At 40.3% G+C, this 27,095-nt stretch overlaps 1 protein-coding gene across 1 annotated transcript in view; it reads right to left on the bottom strand.

The window, feature by feature from the left end:
* Positions 1-1,447: 1,447 nt before the first annotated feature.
* The window catches only part of EXT1 (exostosin glycosyltransferase 1), a 314,323-nt gene continuing 288,675 nt past the window's right edge, over positions 1,448-27,095 (bottom strand). Inside the window, exons 5-11 of the mRNA XM_001141496.8 lie at positions 24,570-24,702; positions 21,767-21,885; positions 20,530-20,625; positions 14,959-15,048; positions 9,324-9,484; positions 6,825-6,996; positions 1,448-1,983 (exon numbers count right to left, since the gene is read on the bottom strand). Of these exons, the coding sequence (XP_001141496.1) occupies positions 1,798-1,983; positions 6,825-6,996; positions 9,324-9,484; positions 14,959-15,048; positions 20,530-20,625; positions 21,767-21,885; positions 24,570-24,702 (957 nt within the window). The 3' untranslated portion in view covers positions 1,448-1,797. The remainder of the gene's footprint in view (positions 1,984-6,824; positions 6,997-9,323; positions 9,485-14,958; positions 15,049-20,529; positions 20,626-21,766; positions 21,886-24,569; positions 24,703-27,095) is intronic.

Below are 27,095 nucleotides of genomic sequence, written 5' to 3' on the forward strand. Positions count from 1 at the left end.
CCTCTCTTTAATTGAACTTCACTGTCTACGCACCTCTCAAAACACCATCTGGATATGTGGGCTCTACTCCTTGTTCTGCAGCTAGGTAGCCTGTTGAGTCACTTCTCTGGACTTCCACAAACACTTTCACTCCTGTTTACAGCACCATCCCCGTGCTATCATTACAAGCTCCTCTTCCTCTCCCAGATGTCTACAAAGAAAGGATGAGGTAAAGTCCAATGGACTTACGGTTTCCACTGACCTAAGATGGCCACTTGAAATTATCAGAACAAAATTCTTTGATGAACTTTTCTTCTAAAACAAAACTGAAAATAAATGGAAAAGAAATATGAAATGTATGAGAGTTTGAGGGAGGGACTCTAAAGTGCTTATTGTTTATTCAGCATAATACATGGTCAAACTCAATAATGTCTTTCTCTTCCCTGTTTTCTCTGGCCTCTTCCAAGTAGAAGAAAGCATTTAATATCAGAAGTCTCCATTTTTCATAACAGAGTTAGGGATATGTTTTTTTTTTTCAGTTTATACTTGGAGTTTAACAATAATCATAAGCCCAAGATAGCATTTTCAGGGATAGAAATGTTCTTTTTAACAAGAAGCATAACTAAACTTTTCCATAGATCTAAAAATTAAAAGTAAATGAAACTATATTCACATTTGTTGTTGATTATTTTGTTTGCCAGATTCTTGCTCAAAACAATGTTTGACCAAAAATGGCATTAGGGTCCCAATGGCGAGACATCTCCTCAGTTACTTTGCAGTAATCCTCTTGTTCATTGGTGTGAATTTCTACCTTATTACCCCTTTTTCTTTCTCAAAAGAGAAACTCTGAAACTTGAGATTCTCACAAACATTAAAGAGTTCATCTTGTAAATAATCTGTTCTCCCCAATATACTCATTATTCCTTGGCTTCTAAACCAAAGCCTCTTCCCAGTGCTACGCAGACCTAGGTCAATGGTTGAATCTATAACCATGCCCCCAACCCCTGCAAGTATTGGGTTACTGTTGTGGGTCTGTATTTCCATCTCACTAACATGCTGGTGGGTTATCTGGATAGTTCTTTGTGCAAACTGAACTAGTGTTTTCTTGGTACTAATTCCCCCCACCCCCCCAATGAAAAACGATTATCATATATATCTATCTCAAACATAGAGATTTCAGTTAGAACTGCCTACCTGGAAGTCGTAATACTTTCTTTCATGCAGCGACATTTTAGAGATAAAAGTTCAAGTGGATTTGAAGATTCGAAGTGGAAAACAATTTGCACTGGCAAAGTTGAATAATGAAGTTACAACTTATGCTCAGTTATTTCTTGATAATGGGTAGAGTGACTTATTGTGTTTTCCACGAAGTTTGAGCTTTTGAAACTGCAGGGCACCCTACATGGCCATGACAATGAGGTCTGTGGGAAAAGGAATAGCAGCTTTGAAATATTCACAACCAACACAATTTTGATTAAACAAAGAACTCTGGTTTTTAATAGTTTTGATCATTAAAAAAGTTTAAACCTGCATAGCAATCATTTCAAAAATAATTATTTAATGTTCCATAATTAAACTGTACACAACCTAGTCTTGGGACACAGAAGCCAGTGAGGTGAGTTTGGAGCAGTCTGGTGCAGTCCCAGGAGCCAGGAGTTGAGTTCTCATTGGCCTTTTTTTTTTTTGTCATTCTGCTCATCTAAGTTTTTGGATAGTTGGCACAATCTGGCTCTGCTGATGAGTGGATCTGCACTGGGAAGAGACAGCAGCTTGACCCCCATCCCTTCTTGCTTCCCCTCCCCCACTCAGCCGGATTCCTCAAAGTCGCTCAATGTCTCGGTATTTCTTCCTCAAAATAGAGACCTGGTCTTTAAAGAGGACGGGGTCGAGCCTCATCTGAGAGTGGATCAGCGGCATGTAGCCAAACCAGCTGGCAAACGTATTCATGCAGCTCTGTCGCTGGGCAAAGTGGTCAGGGTCAGCCCAACGGGAAGCCCGAGAAGTCTAGGGAGAAGGAGAGAAACAAGGATAATGATGAGAGAAGTGCAAGGTGAGATGGAAACATTGCAGAAAATGGAGTCAGGCAAATGAGCAAGCAGCAAAGCTTGGGGTCTGGCCCGGCCACCAAGTCTCACCATCTATGCACCTGCTGAAAATGCAATCGCTGATACTGGTTTTTCCCAAGGTATGCTACGTTCCTCAGTGTTAAAAACACAAAAACAAAGATTCATGTTGACTTTAATTCTCTAAAATTTATTGACTAATTCTCTGGTCAGTCCACGACTTAGCAACTGAAACTCGACTACTACAGTGACTCAATCTAAAACCTCTCTTTGCACTTGGGACCAAGTACTAAGATTAAAGATGTGTTTCTGCTTTCAAAGAGTTTTCTAAATCCTTCCTGTTTATGTAGTTGATTTAGAAATACCCACCAACTTTTAGAAGTCTATCTTTCTCTCTATCCATCACTTCCTTCCTTCTACTATCTCTTTACCTTTATAAGGGTCCTACTAAATCCTTTGTTAAAAATTCACATATATAGTTGAAGAACAAAATAGTGCCTTTTACATGTCACTCAAGGCTAGTGTTACGCAGCATCTAAAACTCCATTTTCTCTTCTGTAGCCTCCCCATTGACGTGACTCCATGAGGATGAGAAGGTGAGATTCAGTGGTATATGGAGCAAGTTGCTGTATGACTAACTTTATACTAAAATCTCAAAATTCTGTTCTTCTCTTAACCCAAGAATTGTTGGCTTTCCTACTTGACTAAAACCCCCAAAGGTTACTTTTTAAAGGGCAATCAGCCCTCCAAAGAATCACTGCTCACCCAGAATAAAGATTAACTCTCGACAAATAGAAAAGATGGCTACCATGTTTTTAGCTCTCTGTGTTGCCCCTAAAGTTGGTTAAATATTTTTAGATCATGCAAATGATTGGCATTGATTTAAAAAGAATGCCTTAATGACTGGAGTGCTGAAATTTAAATAGAATGACTAAGCACATTGTCTTTCAATCCCTGTTTTTATGAAACATGGAAAAGATGGGCTGCCCAATTATGGGGGAACCCCCACAAGCCCATTTATGTCAATAGGCAAGTCTTTAATGATGTATATGTAGGCACGTGTGTTCAGTGTATTTGTTGTACTCACAGTTTTAGAAAAATACTTTCATGGGAAGATACATTTTAGTGTGAGAAGCAGTAAGAGTCACTTCAAAATCATAGTGTCAACATGCTCGAAAATAACATTGAAGATAAACACAAATGTCAAGTTATCTCTGAACAGCAGAATAACAAACAAAACACTATTTGTAAAGTGTTTTCATGGAGTTCATTTGAATCTCACCACAATCTGGTGAAGTATCTACCCAGGTAATAACATCCCCATTTTATAGCTGAGGAAGCAAGTTTAAGAAAGTTAGAGTTATTTGTTCAAGGCTAGAGAGGGGCAGAACTCAAGCTTCATTCTTCAGCCTTTATATGAGGGGAACTCTACTTGATAAATCAGAGAAAGATATCAAATGGAGCTGACTGGTTGAGTTCATATCAGAGTAGACAGTCCCAAATGTAACTTGTTTTGACCCTAAATGGATATGAGTTTGTGGGCCATTTTTTTTTCTTTTTTTTAAAGGCAGAGTCTCACTCTGTCACGCAGGCTGGAGTGCGGTGGCATGATTTTGGCTCACTGCAACCTCCACCACCCGGGTTCAAGTGATTCTTGTGCCTCAGCCTCCCAAGTATCTGGGATTACAGGTGCACACCACCATGCATGGCTAATTTTTGTATTTTTAGTAGAGATGGGGTTTTGCCATTTTGCCCAGGCTGGTCCTGAACTCCTGAGCTCAAGCAATCCGCCTGCTTTGGCCTCCCAAAATGCTGGGATTATAGGCATGAGCCACTGTGCCCGGCCTGTGGGCCATTTTTGATTGGCCCACTCATTCCCAAAGGGCGCTGTACCCAGGCAAAATACTCATATATGCAACTAGAAATACTGTCTAGAGTTTACACTCATTCCTATTCAAAAAAATTTTTTTAAAGTTCAGTTGAATCATTCAGGTATCGTTTTGCTTCTAGATGTTAACATTTATTCTGAGTCAACCAACATCTATTAGAAAAGATGCCTTTCTTATGTAATAAAAGCCTAATCCTAGAGGATGATATCTATTTACTTTACCGGTCATACAAACATTCAATAAATTAATGTGTATGATGGAAAGAAGGGGGCAAATATAGTACCTGAATACACCTAGTTAGACCTAAGGTTAAATTTAGATTTTTTTGTTAAAGATGTATGAATTACTAGAAATACTGTTTGGTAGAATTAGGCTAATCTATGAAAATAGCACAAATCCACCCCCTAAGAAGCCTTGTATGACTAGAATTCCCCACTTAGTGAGTGTTCTGAAGAACTCTGAGTAAAAAAATATTTTTAAAATGTCATGTCCTTAAATGAGATAATATACAGTCATGCACCACATAATGACATTTCAATCAATGTTGGATCACATAGATGACTATTGTCCCATATACTGTAATACCATATTTTTATTGTACCTTTTCTGTATTTAGAAATGTTTAGATACACAAATATTTATCACTGTGTTACAACTGCCTACAGTATTCAGTACAGTGACATGCTATATATGTTATAGCCTACGAGCAACAGGCTATACCATATAGCCTAGGTGTATAGTAGGCTGTACCATATAGGGCTGTGTAAGTACACTTGATAATGTTTGGATAATGACAAGATCACCAAATGATGCATTTCTCAGAATGTATCCTCATTCTTAAGAGATAAATAAAAAATATAAATAAAAATGTTTGGGCACATAATAGACAATACATCTTGCTTGAATTCGAATATTCTCTCAGCCTCAAAAATTTTTACAAATCCTCTTATCTGTTCTTTCTGTAATTAGAAGGAAACAGAATTTTCTGCCAGACTCTTTGCTAAGGACAGCTCTTTCATCATAACCAATACCTAGAACAGTGCCTGGTAACATGCTCACTAAGTACTAAATAACTTTTTATAAACTTTAAATTCTTTATAAACTTTAAATCTTTGCTTACTAAATTTAGTGAATGAAAAACTATCAGCTTAACACGAGGCCTAGCTAAGATTTCCTTTGCAAAAGCTAGATTTGTATATGTTTTCCAATGCCTGTTAGAACAAGGCACATGCAAAGCCCCTCAAAATTGAACTAATATAACCATGTTAAAGTATGTTCATTCAGATTAACCTCAATCCTGTTGGATGCTCCATGATTTAACGTGAGTGAATCTTAATGCTCTTTCTTAAGGTTTTTTGTTTCTTTTTTCTTTTTCTTTTTTTTTGAGACAGAGCCTTGTTCTGTCACCCAGGCTGAAGTGCAGTGGCATGATCTCAACCCACTGCAACCTCTGCCTTCCAGTTTCAAGCAATTCTCGTGCCTCAGCCACCCGAGTAAGCTGGGATTACAAGCGTGCACCACCATGACCAGCTAATTTTTTGTATTTTTAGTAGAGATGGGGTTTCGACATGTTGGCAAGGCTGGTCTCAAACTCCTGGCCTCAAGTGATCTGCCTGCCTCGGCCTCCCAAAATGCTAGGATTATCAGTATGAGCCACTGTGCCTGGCTAAGATTTTTGATTTCTTACATATAGTAGGGGCTCTGCTCAAGATGAATAAAGATAGATGAAATTCAGCATATCCAGGTGGACCTGATACCAAGATGGTGGGGTGTACAAGGACAAGCAGTGAAGTCCACAGACCCTGGGATTCAATTCCCAATTCTGTCTCTAACTTACTGGGCAACTTGAGGCAATATGCTTAAATTCACTAGGTCCTAGTTTTCTTACTTGTAAAAAGAAAATGTTGGATTCTATTTCCTTGAAAATACCTTTAATACTAAAATTGTATAACTCAACACAATATTTTACTTCACTTTTATAAAAGCTTTCAAATATATTATTTCAACCCTGTAAGGTAGATTTCACCATTTCCATGTTAAAGATGAGCCAACTGAGTTTCAGAAGGTTACTGACTTGCCTGCATTTTAAATCCTGATTCTAGAACTGAAAATTGAATATTGTGATTCCTGTTATGTCACCAAGACACAATTCAACTCAACTGCAAGCACCAGAAAACTGTGTTAAAGAGAGTATGGTTTGCTAGACATTAAATAAGGTACCTACAATCAACTTTCATAAGTTATTTGTAGGGCTTTAATTCTGCTGAGGGCTGAATGTTTGTGCCCCCTAATATTTATATGTTGAAGCTTAATTCTCAATGTGATGATATTTGCAGGTGAGGTCTCTGTGGGATGATTAGGTCATGAGGGTGGAGTCCTCACAAACGGGAGCAGTGCTCTTATAAAAAGGACCCTAGAGAACTCTCTTGCCCTTCTTTCTGCCATGTGAAGACACAATGAGCAGAGGGCTATCTATGAATCAGGAAACAGTCTCTTGTCAGGCACCAAATCTGCTGGTGCCTTGATCTGGGACTCTCCAGCCTCTAGAACTATGAAAAATAAATGTCTGTTATTTAAGCCACCCAGTCAATGGTATTTTTGTCATAGCAGCCCAAATGGACTAAGACAAACTCTAAAGACATATCTTTCTCATGTCACCTTAAAGATTATAGGAGAGCTTTACATCCTTGGCATAAAGATACTCTTAACTTGTGTCTTCCTAATTATCCCTGCACCAATCATACACTCTTTTCTAGCTTTCAGATGTAGTTCATTCCTGGTTTCTCCTCATTATATGCTCCTGGGTGGAACAGCTAGAGGAACATGAGTCCTCATTACCTGGGGCTGAACCACCAGTGAGTGAAGCAAGGGAAGAGGGCTCTTCTATACTTACCTGTCCCATCATTGTCTCCTTATACTGCTTCTTCTGGGTCACTTTGATTGGAGGCAATTTTGTCACAGCAGACACCAGGAAGTTCATGAGAATGTCCTCACAATTGGCCAATTGGTCCACCATGTTCTTCAGGCTGGCTGGCAGGTAATGGGAGTATAGGTAGTGATAATATCTGTAAAAATCAAAGATGAGTTTCACAGGGGGCCATTATCACATGATGACAAGTGGACTTCTGAGACAGAAAACACATACCCATTCTTTGAATCCCTAAACGTGTCATGAATGGTAATGATAATGATGATGATGATGATGACGATAACTATCACTTCTACGGTACTTGTTATATACCAGATATTGTTCTAAAGTGTTTTACAAGAAATGCTTCATTTAGTCTTCATAAGGAGCCTACAAGGCAGGTTCTATTATTACTCCCATTTTACAGATGAGGAAACAAGGCACAGAGATACAGACATACAGACATTGCTTGTCCAGTCTAACTCTAACATCAGACAGGTGAGTTAGAAAGAACTAAATAATTAGATGGCAAGATAAGTTATTTACACATGATCTATATATTATAAAGCCGCTTAACAATTTTAATCATTGACTTAATCAGAACTGTATTCAATATTATCCCTTGACTCTGAGTCCAACAATAGACTGTTCTATATTTGTGCCCTATAAACCATATATATTTCAATCCTGTTAGAGCAAAATCTGAATTAATGGGGTGGTCAAGCGTAATAGAAAACCCATAATTAATTTGAATTATTTCTCATCCTACTGTTTTTAAAATGTATTTATATACATATAGCATATATTTATAGGAAAAATCATTTGAGTGAATCAAATTCTTAGAGTGGTGGTGGCAGAAGCAATAGGAACAATGAACTTTCAAGAAGTGAAATCTTGAGACCAAGAATCAGTCAGCCTAAATGTTTATGCCTTGAGCATTTCCAAGCTATCCCTGAGATAGCAAAATTCCCTATTCTTTACTAAAAAGACTAAGGCAAGACTGGTGTGTTCACTAATGATAGAAGAGCAGGTATTTTGTTACTGGTTGAGTGGGGAATGTTAGCTATCTACCCTCACTAGTTTGGCAATCTTACTCCAGTCCCCTGGCTTTAAAGACCAAATATATGCAAACAACTGCCAAATTTGTATCTCCACCCCTGAGCTTTTTCCATATACCCTTTTGGATGTCTTAACATGTCCAAGACTGAACTTATATATTTTCCCTCATACTTGTTCCATCTGTAGTTTTCCTCATCTCTGTTGATCAGCCGTCTAATCTTCCAGTGTTTCAGGTCAAAAGACTTGGAGTCATCAAACTCTACATCCAGACTCTCTAGGCATCATGCTAAAGCATCTTCAAAATAATCTGATCACTACTTACCATGGCCACCATTCACTTCCTGGTCCCAGGATCCCACCATCTCTTGCCTAGATAATGTCAATCACCTCCTAATAGGGCTTCTGCTTCAACTCTGGGTCTGTTATAGCCTCTTCTCAACATAGAATCCACAGTGGGTGCATAAAAGAAAAGCCGGATTTCTCCTCCCTGTTCAAACCCTGTCCTCCTCCCCTGTCACTTAGAGAAAAAGTCAAGTCTTCATGATGGACATCAAGGTCCTGCAGGATTTATCACTGTGTTAAAACTGCCTACAGTATTCGGTACAGTGACATGCTGTACATGTCACACCCTGTTCAAACTCTGCCCTCCTCCCATATCACTTAGAGAAAAAGTCAAGTCCTCATGATGGACATCAAGGTCGTGCATCCATGCCCCCTGACTTTTCTGACTTCCTGTCACCCATTCCACCCAGTCACAGTGGTCTCCTCGATGGTTCTCCAGTATTCTGCCTCAGGGCATTTATTCTCGCTGTTCTCCTGCCACAACACTCTTGGTGCACATATCCTCTTGACTTCCTGTCCTTCAAGTCTCTGCTCAAATCTCACCTGTGCAATCAGAATCACCCTGGACACCCCCAATCTGCCCCATCTCCACCTTCAGCACCCTTGATCCTTTTCTACACTTTGTCTGTTTGTTATATCACTTATCTCCTTAATAAACTATGGAATTATTATGTAGACAGTCTTTCTTTGTTAGAATATAAGACCTGCATTGGCAAGGAATTTTTTCTGCTTTACTCAGTGATGAATCCCAAGCACCTAGAACAGCGCCCTTGGGTGCTGACTTAGGTATTTACTTTTGTTGTTGTTATTCTAAATATTCAGTTACCTAATATGCCCTGAGAGTATTTTCACACTTCAGACCAACTGAAAATGTTACTCTACCACAATTTCTGGAAATGAAATATGCCAAGAGGTTTCACTGGTTTCAAAAACACACATTTGACACATCAGCAAAACGTAAGCGGGGATACAGACTAATTTTCCTCAATGCTGTTAACAAGATTTGGCCTTAGTTCCTATTTATGCGGCAGCCAATATAAAAAGCTATGTAAAGTCTGTAAGAGACATGTCCAGATTCCTCACTTGTGGTAAATAGCAGCTCCTGTCAACACCATGGAGTAGTCGTTCGTCCACTTTGATGTGTATCCCCACCGCTCCTTAGAGTTATCCCAGAAGTGGCTGCGCGCGGGGTACCCCACAATCCTCTCAGGGAAGCTCTGCCACACTGTGAAGGCGAAATCCACCTGCAGGCAGAACACAAGCCAAACAAGCAATCAACAGTGTTAACAAATGTCAACAAAACATTACCTTCTCCCCACTAATTCATAATGCAAAATCCGGGGACTGTGGCGAAACATTAATTCTATGTATTCATCAGCAAATTAAACTGACTGCTTGACATTTTGCCCCATAATTATGCACATTTTAATGTTTTCTGTTAAAGAAACTTCAGATTAGTGTGGAAATGAAAGGAAGAAAAAAATTTGCTGATATGCCCTTTAAAAATCCAGTCTGTTCGAGCTAAAACGTAAGTTGAAAAAGCTTCTTTTCCCCCTTCCTCAAAGGTGCACGTGCCTTGATTCACATGAGACACAAACACATCTGTTTTATAAATGAGAAATTTCCCATGTATATCCAAAGAATGAATATACAACATATATCATACCCAGCATATATCAAAGCCAAAGTGCCTAAAATAAAAGCACCCTCTTAAGAGTAAGAGAAATAACTTAAAAAAAAAAAAAACACCACAAGTTCTAACAGGAATACAGAGCAGGTATCATAAAGAAAACATAATTCAGGCTTCTTAGGTTTGAAGATGCACAGTTTAAGAGACACTAGAAGAAAGCATCAACAGTGAAAATCACTAAGAATAAGTGGGGACAAGAACAACTGAAGCCACAGAATTATTTTAAAGGAAATGCAGCTAAATGTCTCTCCGGTGCTTATAGTAGCCCAAAGCAGGTACTTCTGAACCTGCTATAAACCAGCACTTATAGTTAGCAAGTGATCTGTTTTCAAATGCATAAACTCACTTCTGATTTCTATGATCATTTGATGAATGGTAAATCAAAATAATAAACAGAAAATAAAAATAACAAAAATAGTGACAGCAAACAATCATATAATGCTCATAATTGTGAAATGTTATAATACAACAGGTGCAGCTATAGGTGCTTATCCATTTTAACTCATTCCATCCTCACAATACCCCTGTAAGGCAGGGGCTTTTACATTCTTCAGTTTACAGAAAGGGAAACTAAGATATAAGTTCAAGTAATTTGCTGAGCTAATAAGTGGCAGAGCCAAGATTCAAACTCAGGCAGTCTGGTTTCAAATGTGCTACGTACTTTATCATAACTTCTCTTTTGGCTCTGTTACTCCAGTGTTAAAAGCAATTTGTCTCTTATACACGCTATGATTCACCTCGTAATCTTTGCCATATCTCTTCTGGATAAGCAATACAAATGGAAATTTCATCTGTTTCGCAAATATTTTGAGTCCTGGCACTGTGATGGTAGCTGGGGGACTGAGGGATGCTGCTAAGTCCAGGTCCTGCCCTCTCAGAGGTTCCAAAGCAGGACCTGTGATGGTTAATTGTATGTGTCAATGTGAGTATACCATGAAGTGCCCAGATTAAAGATGATTTCTGGGTGTGTCTGTGAGGGTGTTTCTGGATGAGACTAACATTGGAATCCACGGGTTCAGTAAAGCAGACTGCCCTCGCCAGTGCAGATGGGCAATATCCAGTCAATTCAGGGCCTGAATACAAAACAAAGGTGAAGGAAGGAGGAATTCCTCCCCTTTTTCTTTTTGCCTGCCGGCTGAGCTGGGACATTGAACTTCTATTGCCCTTGGACTGGGATTTACATCATTGGCTCTAGAATTACACCAGTAACTTTCCTGGGTCTGTAGCCTGCAGATGGCAGATCATGGGATTTCTCAGCCCCCAGGATTATGTGAGCCAATTACTCATAATAAATCTCTCTCTCAGTGTATGTATGTATGTATGTATGTGCATGTGTGTAGGTATATATATGTGTGTGTGTATAAATATATATATATATATATATATATATATATATATATATATATATGTTCTATTGATTCTGTTTGCCTGAAAAATCCTAATACACTGCCCTATCTTAAGATAAGGAAGACTTAAAAATATGGCTTGTTCCCCAAAACTATAACATCCACAGGGGTCCAGGCACAGTGTCTCATGCCTATAATCCCAGCACTTTGGGAGGCTGAGGTGGGCGGATCACTTGAGGTCAGGAGTTTGAGACCAGCTTGGCCAACACGGTGAAACCCTGTCTCTACTAAAAATATAGAAATTGGCTGGGCGTGGTGTTGCACGCCTGTAATTCCAGCTACTGGGGAGGCTGAGGCACGAGAATTGCTTGGACCCAGGAGGCGGAGGTTGCAGTGAGCCAAGATGGTGCCACTGCCCCCTATCATGGGCGGCAGAGTGAGACTCCGTCAAAAAAAAAAAAAAATCCAGAGCGGGGAAAAAACCCGGGTGGTGGAACCGACATTAAGAAAGCTTGGTAGGGAGCACGTTATCTCAAAGTTAAAAGATAGCAGGGGATGGTGAGCATCTGCTAGAAAATTGAAATTAGGTTGTGATTACCTACACCTTTTCACTAGTGGTCAATACTAATGGCGACAACTGATGGGATAGTATATTATGCAGCCGGTTGTCAAAGGATCAGCCTGGCTGTCAGCACTCTTTGGGGTTTTCTATCATTCTTTGAAAAGGAAACACATGCACTAGCAACTACTACAGAACCCAATGGGGTGTTCTCATCGCATGAATTTCTTACTATCTTAAAGCTGTTTCAAGTCATTTCAAAGGAACTCAAAAGTAAATTCAGATAAAACTGTGATTCTTGTGATAGCTCTGCTTTCACGCAGATTATTAACACATCAAAGAAGGCAAAGGTCAGTTTAAGGCCCTTTCTCTCAAAAACCAACATCTGTTTTCTTTTGAGCAGCGTCTGCAGCAATCCAGATAAATGTAAATAAGTATAAACCAACTATAATGCCCTTTATAGGATGCTGTTTAAAAATCCATCCTTAATGCTGCAGAGAGACATTTAAACAATCTGAGATCCTTAGAGAGGAAAAGAAAAGTGAACCAACATCTACTCACCTAAAAAAAGAGAAAAGAGAAATCCTTGCCCAGGACCATTTTAGGCAACACAACCACTCCACTGATCAGCAGGCAAAAGCAAACCAGACTGCCAGCCTCTTAGATTTACATATCATTTTCAACCCACGTTGACTTCTAATTACTTCACATACAACACATGTTCCTCCCAGCATGCATTGAGTGGTTGGAATTGCTATTCTTTGAAAAGAAATTCACCAGCATGAGGATGCATCACAGCAGTTGAAAGTTATTTCACCATAGGATAGGGAAAAACAATCCTAGAGTGAGACTAATTGCCTTGTGCCCAGGGAAAGATAGAGGATGAATCAATACTTCAGGTCATAGGATGATGATTAAGGTACATGCTGTAGTTGTCTTGACCATTTGTTGCACCATGGCGGTGTGCTGCTTTGCCTGTGTTTGCCCTCCAAAATCCACTATCCACTCTTCTTGTCCTGCCCTGTGCCCTCGGATAATGGACCCCTATGGACTGCATCACCTGGTTGGGTTAGGTCAATGGGAGTCACCAGCAGGAAAATCGAGGCAGGATAGAGAGAGAGGTCAGTGTATCTCTTCTCTGCTCCCTCTCTCCTTTGCCATTAGAGTTCTGGCAGTAGCCACGTCCTTCCATGATCATAGCACTTGTAGAGCAGCCTCTCCATCCTAGCGCCATCTCTCAGGGCCTTTGAAAGAAGGAGTTCCTTCTCTCACTCCTTCAGGCCAAAGGGAGGAGCTGCTTCCTGCTGTCATTACTCACCAGGTGCCTCATTCTCTCTTATGGGGTCTTTTAACCCCATCTACACCTCCCTAAGGAATCCAAAGTTCCTTCATTTGAATCATCTGATTTGAATTCAGTTTGTTGCCAGGACTCAGACGGATATAGCCTGGAACTGTGTAACTGAAGTACCTGGCATGGAGACCAGGACAAAGAAATCTCTCAATAAATACTTGTTGAATGAATGTGTTCCAGCTTCCCTTGCAGAAAGTGGCAGAAAAATGCAAGCCAGAGTGACCTGTACCCTGTATTCCGTAGCTGTCTTTCCCTTTGAATGTTAAGCTTATCAACATCCCTTCCTCCTGCCAACCTACACATGACACAATTGGCGGTGTGTCCACCTTTAATCCCCAAAGCATGCATCCCCCCACCCTGGCCCAACCACTCATTCAACAAGTATTTATAGAGCTTCGGCTGCATAGAAAGCATTTTAACAAGGTGAGGTCCAGGACATTTTGTCCTGGGATTACTTAGGTTGCCCTTTGACATAACATCTATGCAACTCTATCTGATGGCACCTTGAAAGCATCTATGGAATTTTTTTTTTTTTTTTTTGAGATGGAGTCTTGCTGTGTCACCCAGGCTGGAGTGCAATGGTACGATGTCAGCTCACTGTAAACCTCTGCCTCTTAGGTTCAAGCGATTCTCCTGCCTCAGCTTCCCGAGTAGCTGGGACTACAGGCGCCCAGACCACGCCTGGCTAATTTTTGTATTTTTAGTACAGATAGGGTTTCACCATATTGGCCAGGCTGGTCACAAACTCCTGACCTTGTGGTCTGCCCGCCTCAGCCTCCCAAAGTGCTGGGATTACAGGCGTGAGTCACCGCGCCAGGCCGCATCTGTGGAATTTCAAGGAGACACTGAGTTCACCTAGGCCAACATTGAGTCCTGGCTCTGTGGGCAGCAGGCCATTAGAACTAGATTGGTGTCCAGGAAAATGCAGGTTACACTGATGTTTACATTAAAAGGAAAATGATTGTGAACAAAAAGGAAAAAAGACAGGGAGGGGAAAGGCGTAAGTAGTTACGTCTCCATGCTTTTTAGTAGTTGCCATTAATAATGTATTTCTCATATACTCCATTTTTATATAGCTGTCTTTGGTCCCCTGCATGGTTTAAAGGAAGGTTTCAGAGATCAATACTCATTCGAGTTGTAAAAATTGGTTTTCTACCATATCTATCTTTCCTCCTCTCTCTCTCCTCCATCCACATTCTTTAGGCAATCTTATTTTTGGCACAACTACCTGAACATCTGAAATAGGAATCTCCATCACAACCTTAAAGTGAAACCGTTTGCTCTTGTATAGGTGAAAGAAAATGAGCTCTTTAAACCAAGACAGAAAAGCTGCCTTTAGAGCTCCATATAGAGTCTCCTAACTGAGGCAATAGGATACGTGGAGAGGAATGGGATTATCTCCTCTGGAAAGCATGGTTTCAACCTAATGCAGAACACGCACCCTCCCCCTTCCCCTCAGTTCTGCGCACCTGCTCACAACTGTGCTGTTTAAAAACAAAAAAGGAGGGCAGGCCTGGGAGGAGGGGTGAGGCCCAGTTATGCAAATGAGGAGCCAATTAGCAGAGACAACGAAGGGGAGATGCCCGCCTCAGAGTGCCAGGTGGCAGCAAGGTGCTAACAGGAATCGGGCTGATTAAAACCAGCGCTGTAGGAAGTTTTGAAAAATGTTTTCAACTTCTGCCAAGGCACGGCTAAAAGAAGCATTAGCATCGTGCAACATGAGGTGGCTGCCTGAACAGCCCACCTGCTGCGCCTCAGGCATGGGTTCTTACCTCTGTTGTTGAAAGCACCGTGTCCTCGTCAAGGCTGAGCACGGCGTCTGTGATGATGTTGTCGTAGGGCAGAAAACGGCTGCTCATAACCTGGGAGGAAGTAGAAGGAGGCAGTGGGGAGGGAATGAGGGAAAGAGGTAACTTCAGAGTCTTGTTTTCAGGACAATTCTCCCATCCTCACCTGCATAAAGAATGCGCTACTATCATGTCACCCCTCAACACCGAAGGAATCTCATTTCCCATCAATGCAGATGTATTTGTTCAACAATTATTGGGCACCTACTGCGTAGCAGACATCTTGCTCGTCAAAGAGGGTACAAAGATAAATCAGACATGTTCCCTGTCTTTGAAGAGTTCATGGTCTGTAGAGGAGACCAAGAAGCAGATGACCAGTCTTTGTTTGATACAAAAAATGCCAGGAGACCACAGGATGGAGCAACTAGCTGTCTGGAAGAGCAGATGAAGGCCTCATAGAAGAAGTGACATTTAAGCAGGACCCTGATGGGCAGAAAGAATTCACCAGGTATAGATAGTAATGAAGTATTAAAGACAAGACTTGGCAGATGCAGAGGCACTGAGCAGAGAACCTGCATCCTGACACCCACTCTTCCCAACCGAAAGAGTCAATGGATGGAGAAGTGATTCCAAGTGTGGACACAAACCACGGGGAGAGCAGATCACTGTAGAAAGTGCTGCTTTTACAAATTTCAAACATTTACAAATTAAAATATATATTAGCACAGATTAGAAAAAATATATACACATATATTAGCAGCTACAGCAATCAAAGGTAATATTAAAGTTACAAATAACTTCATTAAAATGAGAAGTATACTGATTTAAAGAAATATATTAGGCCAGGCGTGGTGGCTCATGACTGTAATCCCAGCATTTTGGGAGGCTGAGGTGGGTGGATCACTTGAGGCCAGGAGTTCAAGACCAGCCTGACCAACATGGTGAAACCCTGACTCTACTAAAAATACAAAAATTAGCCAGGTGTGGTGGTGCATGCCTGTGGTCCTAGCTACTTGGGAGGCTGAGGCAGGAGAATCACTTGAACCTGGGAGGCAGAGGTTACAGTGAGCTGAGATGATGCCACAGCACTCCAGCCTGGGTGACAGAGTGAGACTCTGTCTCAGAAAAAAAAAAAAAAGAGAAGAAGAAGAAAGAAGAAGGAGGAAGGAGGAGAAGAAAGAAGAAGGAGAAGAAGGAGAAGAAGGAGGAGAAGGAGGAGAAGGAGGAGAAGGAGAAGAAGAAGAAAAAATATTAAATAATAGCACATATGATCCATGGATTTAGAAAAATTGTGAAGGTGGTGTATGCATAAAGTTTGGGCAGTTCTGGAATAAGGAAAGGTGGTCTACGTGTGCACACACAGTGGTGTGTGTGTATGTGTGTGTGGTGGGGGCTTTGGAGATTATGGCATCAGCTGGAAAAATTGAGGGTGGAGAGGTTACCCTGTGATAGTCACAGCTTAAACCTTTGTGTTGAATGTACCATAGAGGAACTAACCATAAGAATGCTGACACCATAAGAATAACATTTTTTGAACATTTACTGTGTGCCAGGATATGTTCCAAGTCCTTCATATATATCATCGTGTTTCATCTTTATAACAACCCCATTTTACAGGGAGGGAAACTGAGATACACAGGTTAAGTATCTTGCCCAAAACGGACCCAGGATTTTCCCCCAGATGGTGTGACTCTATAGAGCACCTTGGCCATCGGGCTGTATCTGAATGGAAAGGACCTCAAAAGTGAATTTAGGAACACATATGCCAATCATATGCTCACCACCTTCTTCCAGAAGTTATAGTAAGGATGATGACATCCTCTCTGAATTCACAGCTGCCATCAACTTTGAAGAGACAAAGGCCAGGGAAAGAAGCAACTTAACACTGCAGACAAAGGGAAAGAGGAAAAGGGAGGTACCTAGCCAGCTGCCAGAGCTGCAGTCTCCCCAAATCTGAGTACCCCTAGGAGCCAGCTCATCTGCAGGCCTCATCTCAAACTCGGTTTCTTTGCCGGCGAAGCTACCAGAGCACCTAGGACTTTAATGCATGGACAGTGGCCACTCTAACTCATCTCCGAGAGCTCAAGGGACATAGCTGTACACATGGCTTCAGGGGTTGCTCCTACACATCTGTCAACTGGGTCAAGTTTTTTGTTGTTGTTGTTGTTTTCTTTCTCAGGCTTTTGAAATAAAACACAAAGTGATCAGCAACCTCATAGACACAGTGCTCAGAATTCTCAGCCTGAAGCAATCCTCCTGATACTGTTTACATGTCCACTGACTAACGCAGAAACCATTAGCTGCCAGCTTAGCACTGCCCTGACCTTTCCCTTGTTAAGCCCACAGGGGAAAACTGCAAAGACAACGCCTATAAATTCAAAACAGAATTTTTCAGCCAAAGCAGCAAACATATTGCTTCTAAATTCATGGAGATAGAGATTTTAAAATGGAGAATGAGGAAGATGTAGGGCTTCTTCCTCATCATCTGCCCAACCACAGGCCTTAAAAGGATCTGTTGCCTTTTTTTCTGAACCTGTTTCATCAACAGAAGTAAAAAGCCCATAAGCCATCCATTTTTGAATTCTCATGCAGAAATGAGAGGCTTTTTTCAAACACATTGCCTCAGCGACCTTCTTAAATGGATTAGCATGAGAGAAACCAACGTATTTACAAAGTTAAACCTGAGTGAACTGGGTTTTCCTTGTTAGTTCATTTAAGAAATATTTAGCTACCATGTGAAAGCCCAACTCCTTTAAAACGAACAAACATTTTGGCCAGGTACGGTGGCTCCCGCCTGTAACCCCAGCACTTTGGGAGGCCGAGGCGGTGGATCACCTGAGTTTGGGAGTTCGAGACCAGCCTGACTAACATGGAGAAACCCCCTCTCTACTAAAAACACAATTAGCCAGGCTTGGTGGCGCATGCCTGTAGTTCCAGCTACTGAGGAGGCTGAGGCAGGAGAATCGCTTGAACCCAGGAGGCGGAGGTTGCAGTGAGCCGATATCATGCCATTGCACTCCAGCCTGGACAGGCAACAAGAGCGAAACTCTGCCTCAAAAAAAAAAAAAAAAAAAAAATTAACAAACATGCCTAGGAAGTGACCAAGACTCAAGAAGTTTGCTGTCTTGTAGTGTGTGTGTGTGGGGCGGGGAGGGGGGTACATAAGAAATGTACACAAATAATTATATAAAACACAATAATAGTTAAGATTTATTGAGTATCCACAGTGCGCCCACACTTCTCAGTACATTTATTTATGTATCTCATATAATCTGATCTTTTTGGCTACCTTATTAGTTACATATTATGACTCTTTCCATTTATTGAAAGGGGGCATCAAGACACAGAGGATTAGCAACTTGCTTTAAGTCACACAAAAGTAATTTTGACTTTAGAGCCCATAATACAAATCATAAGGTTATGATGCCTCCCAGAAGAGGAGCTAACATTTATTGAACCCTTGGTGCATGTATAATATGCATAGGACTGAGCACCTGATATGGAATGATCTTATTTAACCCTCAAAATGGGCCCACGTCATAGCCCAGGTTTTCTAGAATACTGAGCCTGAAGCAAGACTTAAGTGCAAACGCTTCACTCTGAGGTGCAATCCCAGGGCACTGAGAGTCAGGGAAAAGACATAGGAAGCACCCAGCCCACTGGATTCAGTGCCCAAGGTGGAGGCAAGGACTGAACAAATGCCAGGGGCCTGAATATAGATGCAGCTGGGAGGATCTGAGGCATCTTGTAAGAGACATCTGATAAAGCCCACGAGAAAGGTACTATTATTATCACCACCATTTTATAAATAAAGAAACGGGGAGTTTCTTCTCACTGAGAATGAAAATATAAAATCAATCAGTGAGTCAGAGCATGAAAATGCTATACTACCTAAAGAAATCAGAATGGCTCCCAGACAGACTGGATTGTGTCTGAATATCCTGACATATCCAAAGAAAGACATTATCCACCAGAAGCAGAGCTGGTCTCCTTGACCCATGGAAGCATACAAAACAAAGAATCCCAAAGTTCAACATTAACTGCCTGCCTCTGAGCACTGTTCATGGCTTCAGGCATTGGAATTGGAACACTGCCATTCCTATGATGGGCTATTCTATGGGGGAGATGGATATAAGGGCCTGCATGAAACTGTGCTTATGGTGAGATTGATTTGTGAGAGAGGCATGTGATTATTCCAACATCCACCTTTTCTCATTAAATGCTTACCAAGCAGCTCTCTAACAAACAGGTTGTTTGACTCCAGCCTTATGAGAGCCATGGCTATATTTGTCACATTCCCCACTGTGTTCCAAGCCTGTTACAAGGAGCTCAGCACACAGTAGGCACTCAAAAATGGAACTGAATAGATAATGCACTGATCATCTTGTCCTTGTGACAGTTACAATTGCATTATGTCAAACCATATGAAATTGCCACTTTTGGTGAGTTGATGATGATATCAAATGGTTCAGCCTAATAAACTGATTTTGTCATTCTGGCGCAAAGGTGTGAGCCACTCTCTTATGACCTGACCCCTTGGGGACTGACGAGGAAAGTTTTTTAGATGGCTTCACCAATCTCAATTTCATTTAGTAGTGACTATTTCCTTCACAATGCGTAAGATCTATAAGTAACAAGCAGAAGCTAGAGAAAAAAGAGCTAGCTGCTCTTTAGTAGAAGAAATTTCAAGGAGGAGGTAGCATGCAAACGGGGGCTTAAAGAATATATGGGAATGTTGACAAGCAGAGATGATGAGTTGAGGGGTGGTCAAGACTTACAAATGGCAAAGTCAAAATTAGAGGTAGGAAGAGACACAGCGCAATTCAGCTAATTATAAATGATCAAATGTAGTAGGGGGCAGGGTCTGTAGGGGAAAGCAAGGAGAGAAAAGATTGGAAGGCTGGCTAGGGCCAGGTCACACATGGCCTCAAATGTTAATTGGAAGCACTAGCAAATGGAGAAAAAGGCCGGGAGATGATCAGAAAGATAGTTCAGCTCTAGGCAAAGTGAACTGGAGAACAGAAGAGAGGCCGGCTATGTAGCACTCATGAGAATCTTTACAGGCAGATGCCAAACAAAATTAAGGTGAAAATGTCCTTTTTAAAGTGAATGGGAGAAAGAAACACCATTCTGATAGACATAGCTCATTCAGATTAATCAGCCAAGCAAACCATCACCACCACCATCAGCTTTATCTTCATCCTTGTCATTTACAGAAAGATAACTATTGCCAGCTCCTGACTTTATTTAATCCTAACAGCAACCCTACAAGGTATATATTATTGTTTCCACTTTGTAGATGAGGAAACTGAGGCTCATAGAGGTTAAGTATACACACAAGGTCACAAAGCTATAAAAGAGTTGGTATCAAGACCCAGGTTTCCCTGATTTGAAAGCCTATTGCGGTCAAAGCTGAGAATATTCTGAGAAAAGTACAGTTTTAGAAAAAATAATCCAGGAACAGGGAGAAGATATCTAGGGCCAAGACCCAAAGTGCCCCATGGAGAAACCAAGGCTCCACAGTGGTTCCACATATAGGTCCCCTTCGAGTCTTACCTTGCTCTCTCCTTCAATGACGATGACAGGCACAGCAGTGGCAGGCCAGCGGTGTTTGGCTGGTAGGGGCTTGTCACAATTCCATAGAACTATGATCTGAAAGGGATGGGGCTCATTAGATGGCTGGGGTAGGATGTATTTATGTACGCCTCCAACCCAAAGCCTCTTCTCAGAGACAGAAAGAGAAAGAGGAGCTGGAAATCTCAGCAAGACAAAACGGCAGACATCAAAACTGAGTTTTAAAGTGAGTCCATTCCCACACAACCTCAGAACATTATCACCCCAACAACTGGAGAGAGGACAGAAAGAGCAAACAAACAAACAAACAAACAAACAAAACCAACTGTGTCCGGGAATAGGGGAAAGCTGCAGGAAAAAGAATTTCGGTGGCTGGAGCTTAATAAAGTGGTTTCCTAAATTCTGATATCTTATGATGGTGTGTGAGATAACAACTCTGATCAAATTAAATAAAAATGTATACTGAGCATCTGAACATCTGCTCTGAACTTGCACTACACCAGGCAATGTGGGAGAAATAAAAAAATTCAAGCTAGAACTAAGATGAGCTCATGTTTTGCATGCTCTAGAATGGTTGCTGATTTTATGTGACTTTATAATTTCCAATAAAGGCATTTAGTTCAAAAATGCATACGTCCTTATTGAATTCTTTCCTTGTTTGTAAACCTTCTTGTATAAACTAATTCACAAATCAGAAAAACCACCGTTCAATATGGGAGGAACACTGATTTGGAAAATATTGTTACCATAGGCATAATCGTCTGCTCCCAATTTTATAATTAGTCATAGTTGCTATGAAAAGAAAAGTTGACACTTCATGACACCAACAAGTCTGCTTCTTCTATTGAAGCTTAGTTGTCTGGGTCCTCCCAGAGGCTTTTTGGATGTTACTTTATCATTTTGACATTTAAAAACAAAATCATGTGCTTGTATCTTCTTTAGAGACTATGTTGGTGTATGTATATATACTTTTTAACTCTATACCAGTGCTAAGGTCTCTCTGTAACCCATCCCTTCCCTGTGCAGATTTCACTTCCAAGAATTTCTAAGTGGATGAAAAGGGTGTAACGAGGCAGGATGAATGAAAGGGAGTAGCAGGGTATGATGTTAGAGGAGTCCCGGGGAGCCCGGGGAGCCCAGGGGATAACAGGTAAGGAGGGAGGAGTCTCTGGTCTGGAGCTGGAGCAGGCAGGGGCTTCTCTGTCAACTTCCCACTCACCTGGGCACAATACTGGGACTTGGCTGCAGCCACGAGAAGCTTCAACACTGGCTGGGACTGAGAGACCAGGGGGGTCACCGCATGGATGACTGCAGTGAATTTGGAGGGGGGCTTTAAACCTGAAATAAAAAGGAGAGTACAGCCTAATGAAGCACTGGAAAGCAAGACTTAGAAAATTACTCTTCCTTGCTCCGCTGCCTCATGCTGGAGCAAATGTTCCCTCCTGGATGATTTCTCCTTTGCTTCTTATGTCCTGACAGGACAGAAACAAGATGAAAAGCTGCTGGTTAGCTACTGCCTGAGTCTAGAGACCTCAATAAATTCCAGATCAATGTCCACTTCTAGGTTCTTGCTTTGACATCCTTTGCCCCTCTTGGTGATGTTTCTGTGATGTCCCTTTGGCTTTTTAGGTACCCAGTGTCCAAATACACACAACACTCACCACCCTTCATGTGCTGTCTCTCCCACGGTATTTGCATGTGTCTGATTTTTAATTATGTAATGAAAGGGTTCTACCTGACTAATCGTATTCCAAATAACTAGCTAGTGGGAAAAAAGGTGAAAGGAAGAGCATCCAGGGCCTGACTGTCTAGGTCTGAATCCCAGATCTACCACTTACTGGTGGGGGGACCTTGGAAAGATTACTTAACCCTCTGTGTTTCCACAGCTGGGAAACAGACCTGATAGTAACAGTGCCAAATATGGGGTTATCTTGAAAATTCAGTAAGTTTGTCTGGGCACGGTGGCTCACACGTGTGATCCCAGCAATTTGGGAGGCTGAGGCGGGCAGATCTCTTGAGACCAGCAGTTCAAGACTGGCCTGGCCAACATGGCGAAATTCTGTCACTACTAAAAATACAAAAATTAGCTGGGCATGGTGGCATTTGCCTGTAGTCCCAGTTACTCGGGAGGCTGAAGCAGGAGAATTGCTTGAACTCTGAAGACAGAGGTTGCAGTGAGCCAAGATGGTGCCGATGGTGCCACTGCACTCCAGCCTGGGCAACATAGCAAGACTCCGTCTTGCTTAAGACGGAAAAAAAAAAAAAAAACTTAATGCATACAAAGCACTTAGAACAGGACTTAACAAATGACAAGTACTCAATATATGTCAGCAGCTACCATTATCATCACCCTCACCAACATTATTATTTTGGAGAAAAAGCCTCCATATTCCCAGAATCTCTTCTTCGTGTAGCAGTGATATAGCTGAGAAAAAAAGTATGTGAGGCAGACTTTTGCCAGTTGTGAGCTCTGAAGCCCTAGGTTAAAAAGGATCATAGATATGCAAAACAACCACTGTCACCAAAGAGACAGAAGTGAGATGGCTTCCCCCCAAGGAGTTTTCCCATAGGACTCACTAAGAAATTAGAGACAGGTTAAGAGCCTTTTAAAACTTCATTAGTTTAGACCCACTAATTTGGCACTTTAGTGGCTTAACTGCGAGCAACACAGTGCAGGGACATTCAAGTTACGCTTTGATACTGATGGGATAAAGGCTAGAATCAGACTATATGTGTATTATAGGATTATACAAAGGTTTTGTAGAGAAAATTATATCATCCAGTAGCACTTTAATTGTATGTTAGAAAGAAGTTAATCTTCCCAATATCTAGATACATATTCAAAGTTTTGCCGAGTAAGAAGAATAAGCGTGATTGAGGGATTGCCTTTTAAACAGGAACGACAAGTCATTGCCTTTAAATTTTCCTGCAATAGTTTAAGAAGCATCATTTATACACCTCTAATGTGCTAACTCCAAAGGAAGATCTAAATATTGTAGAAGAAATATACAGAAATTCTTGTCAACCAGTGCCTTAATCTGACAATTTCTAAATTCTGTTACCCAAATGTCAACAATCTACTGAATTAGAGATGGTTCCCATAACAGGTTTGGTTTGGATTAAAAGGTGCTTTGTCACTGGTTGATGCTTCAGGCCATGATGCATTTCTTTAGGTTTCATCTCATCAGTTTCAAACTAAACATGTACAACTTAAAAGGGTGAGGGTGTTACGGAGAACAACGGCACTGAATGGAAAATCTTGTCTTTTTGCTGTATCAGCTTGGAAGATGCTTTCCTGTCCTAGGCTTTCTCAAGTTTAGAACTGTAACTGATGGGAAATGTTCATGATGTTTCTAACATGAGAGCAACTAGGGGTCCAAATACATAAATGTTTAAGGCAATAACAGTAGCCGGTGGTAGAGATTTATCCCTCCGCCATTCCCTTTTCCCTACTGTGATTAGACTGAAAACCACTTGAAAGCAGAGATTGTATCTTATTTGACTTTTTATTTCTAGTACCCAGCAATACATTAGCATAGCACATAAAAGGAGCATAATAAACCTTGGAAAAATGAATAAATTTGTGCTTGTCACACATTCTTAGTTATTTCTCCTTTCCTCTTATTCAGTTTTTCTTTGGTATGGAATAGAGATATTGGGATTGTGAAAAAAAAAATTGGGGAGAGCTCTCCATTTTATATATGATGAGGCTTAAAATGATAGCTAACCCATTGCCATGTTCAAAATGATCCATAATTTGGGGAGCCTATTTCTCAAAAAGAAATAACTCTACTAAATATGAAGTAGAGCTGCACAGATAAGAAGTTTTTCTTTTTTTCCATTTTGCAATGCTCTGCTCTGTTTTTGAACTTGATATGTCACTTATAACAAGGCTCTAGAAAAAGCAATCTTCAATGCAGGGTGTTAGATGGACCCCATTAGAGTAGAAGAATAAAGGCCTTTAGTTCTGTATGACATCTTCAGGGTAAACAAGGGCAACTCCCTGGAGGAAATTCACTTACCTAAATTAGCATAGTAGTAAGGAAAATCTCCCAGATAAGATGAATACTGTGGTAGTACGAACAATCCTCCAGGATGTTTGTTCCATATTAAACTGTTACGTGATATGTGCTTGAATATTCTGTCCTGAATAATCTAGAAAATAAAACATAGCACACAGTGAGGATGAGATCCTGATGATATTTGGAAAGGATGATGCTCAATCCAAATTCGAAAGATGGTGGCAGTCAGAGTAGTGACTCTACCCTCCCTCCCACTTTAATTCTCCGGAAAAAAATGTCTGCAAGACAGAGAGAGTAATGGAGCAATGAAAAAGAGTGAGAGAAACATATGAATTATAGCCAATCAAATTTCCTAATTAAACTTCAGTTAAACCATAAATTCTATCTTGTCTTTGTATAATAATGAGTCCATGCTCATTCCAAAATAGACTGTGTGGAGCAGTTAGTCTTTCCCTGATGGTTAAACTTCTAAGAACTAAGACAGGTTCCAGGCCCCTATCAAGAAGATCTGTTCTCAGAGAACAAGAGAGGTCAATGTAGACCTGTAGATGCTGAACGGAAAGCATATTCAAGACATGACACATTCTAGAAGCTATTGAGGTTTTCAGCTGTTCCTTTAATTCAAGAGGTAGATGTGTATGCTTGTCATATTTCATTTTCCTTTCAAAGTCAATTGGAGGACTTTGGGTGCTGGTTACTGGAGTTTTTCTATATTTCATCTTGAAAAGTAGTGAGTTAACAATTGCTTAAAACATCCTACATAATAGGACAAGAACCATGGCATAGGAAGACTAATAATAGCCAAGCTAGTTCATTAGTTTCTTTGGACTTTGGGACCTTGCAGATCATTAAATTCTACATTTAGGGTCAAACATCCTCCCATCCCGAATCATTTGTCAGCTGAATGTGATTAGTCCACTTTATAGCTTTCTCTCTGTGACTTTCAAACTCTTACAATTATACCATCCACTCATTAGAATATGATCTGGCAAATAATTAACTTGGTACAGAATTTTATGTTTTCAGCAATTTTTTTTACATTAAAAAAAAAAAAAAGAAAAAATCCTGCCGTAAGTTTTAAGACATTTAAGACCCAAATCACCATTTTCCAGGTCTCCATTTAATGCAATGTGATTTTAAGTACAGACTATTTTAAATGGAGTTTTATTATTTGCTAAGGTTATTAACACCCTCCTCTCATTCCACATGGTGACTAGATAAGTAATAAAGTGGGCTACATTTATCTTTGCAAATCTTATGTTTACTTTCCTAATGACAGAGAAGGAAGGAAGTAAGGAGGAAATTCAAAAGAACTCAAATATCTTAGTTCAATGATTTCTGCATCTTATCTTTCACCCAGATCAAAACTGCTAATTTTATATGGCTGGATAGAGGTTTCTAATTTGGTGGAGACTTTAAGGAACCTAGTGAAAATATTTATTTTTACTTTTTGTGGTACAACAGGGATATGTTAAAATGCTGTTGTCTTGGCATTAATTATGAGAAAATTGTCATAGTTGTGAAGGACTTTTTACATGGTTAGCAATTTCACTTTGTACAACATTTATTCCTGTTTTTTATTATTTGTACTTTCCAAACGTACTGTCTATTTATTTCCTTTTTATAGTTTCTCTTTAGATCCTCCTTTTTTTGTTTTTTTCTTTTCAAATTTATGTACCTTTTAGGATGTGGTCACTTAAATAAGTTTGGATATCAAGATAGAAAATAAATTGACAATAGACAGCATTATAAATCGAACCTACAGACAAATATCATGGAACTCACAGCTGTCACAAAATGGGTCATCATTCCCATCAGGTCTTTGGATGGTATGCTTGTCATTGTCATAGACTATCTTTTTGGTTCGGCATCACAACATTGTTATCTTTTAAAATTCAAAGATATGATAATAAGATATAGCACTCTTCTGAAATAACAACAAACATTTTATACTGTCTTCCAACAGATCTTGACAGAAAGACATAGGACAGGTACGAAAGCAGTAGCAAATGTTGAATTTAACCTGGGTCAAGCAATCTGCCACCTTTGTGTATTATTTTCCTCATTTGTAATAAAACAATAAAATACCACATTAATTATAACAACGTCTCAGAATTTAAGAATAGCTGCCTAAGTTGTTATACTTAAGGCTTGATTTTTGCCTTTAAAAAGAAACTCACTCCTGTGTTCGTTTTCTAGGCATTGGTTTTTCCATTTATTACATAGTGGTAATAGTATAGATATTACATATTACAGCTATTTTTCCATATTAATAGTATTCATGATTCATTATTCTTAATGACCAGTTTAGCAATTTTTTCCATGCAAAGCAATGAACATATTTACGAATAAAATTTTCCACATTTAGGATTGATTCTTCCTCTTCTTCTTTTTCTTTCTTTTTCTTTTTTTTTTTTTTTTTTTTTTGAGACAGGGTCTCATTCAGTTACGCAGGCTGGAGTGCAGTGGTGTGGTCACGGCTCTGTGCAGCCTCAAACTCCTGGGCTCAAAGGATACTCCCGCCTC

The sequence above is a fragment of the Pan troglodytes genome, chromosome 7 (assembly GCF_028858775.2).
Source record: "Pan troglodytes isolate AG18354 chromosome 7, NHGRI_mPanTro3-v2.0_pri, whole genome shotgun sequence".
Taxonomy (NCBI): domain Eukaryota; kingdom Metazoa; phylum Chordata; class Mammalia; order Primates; family Hominidae; genus Pan; species Pan troglodytes.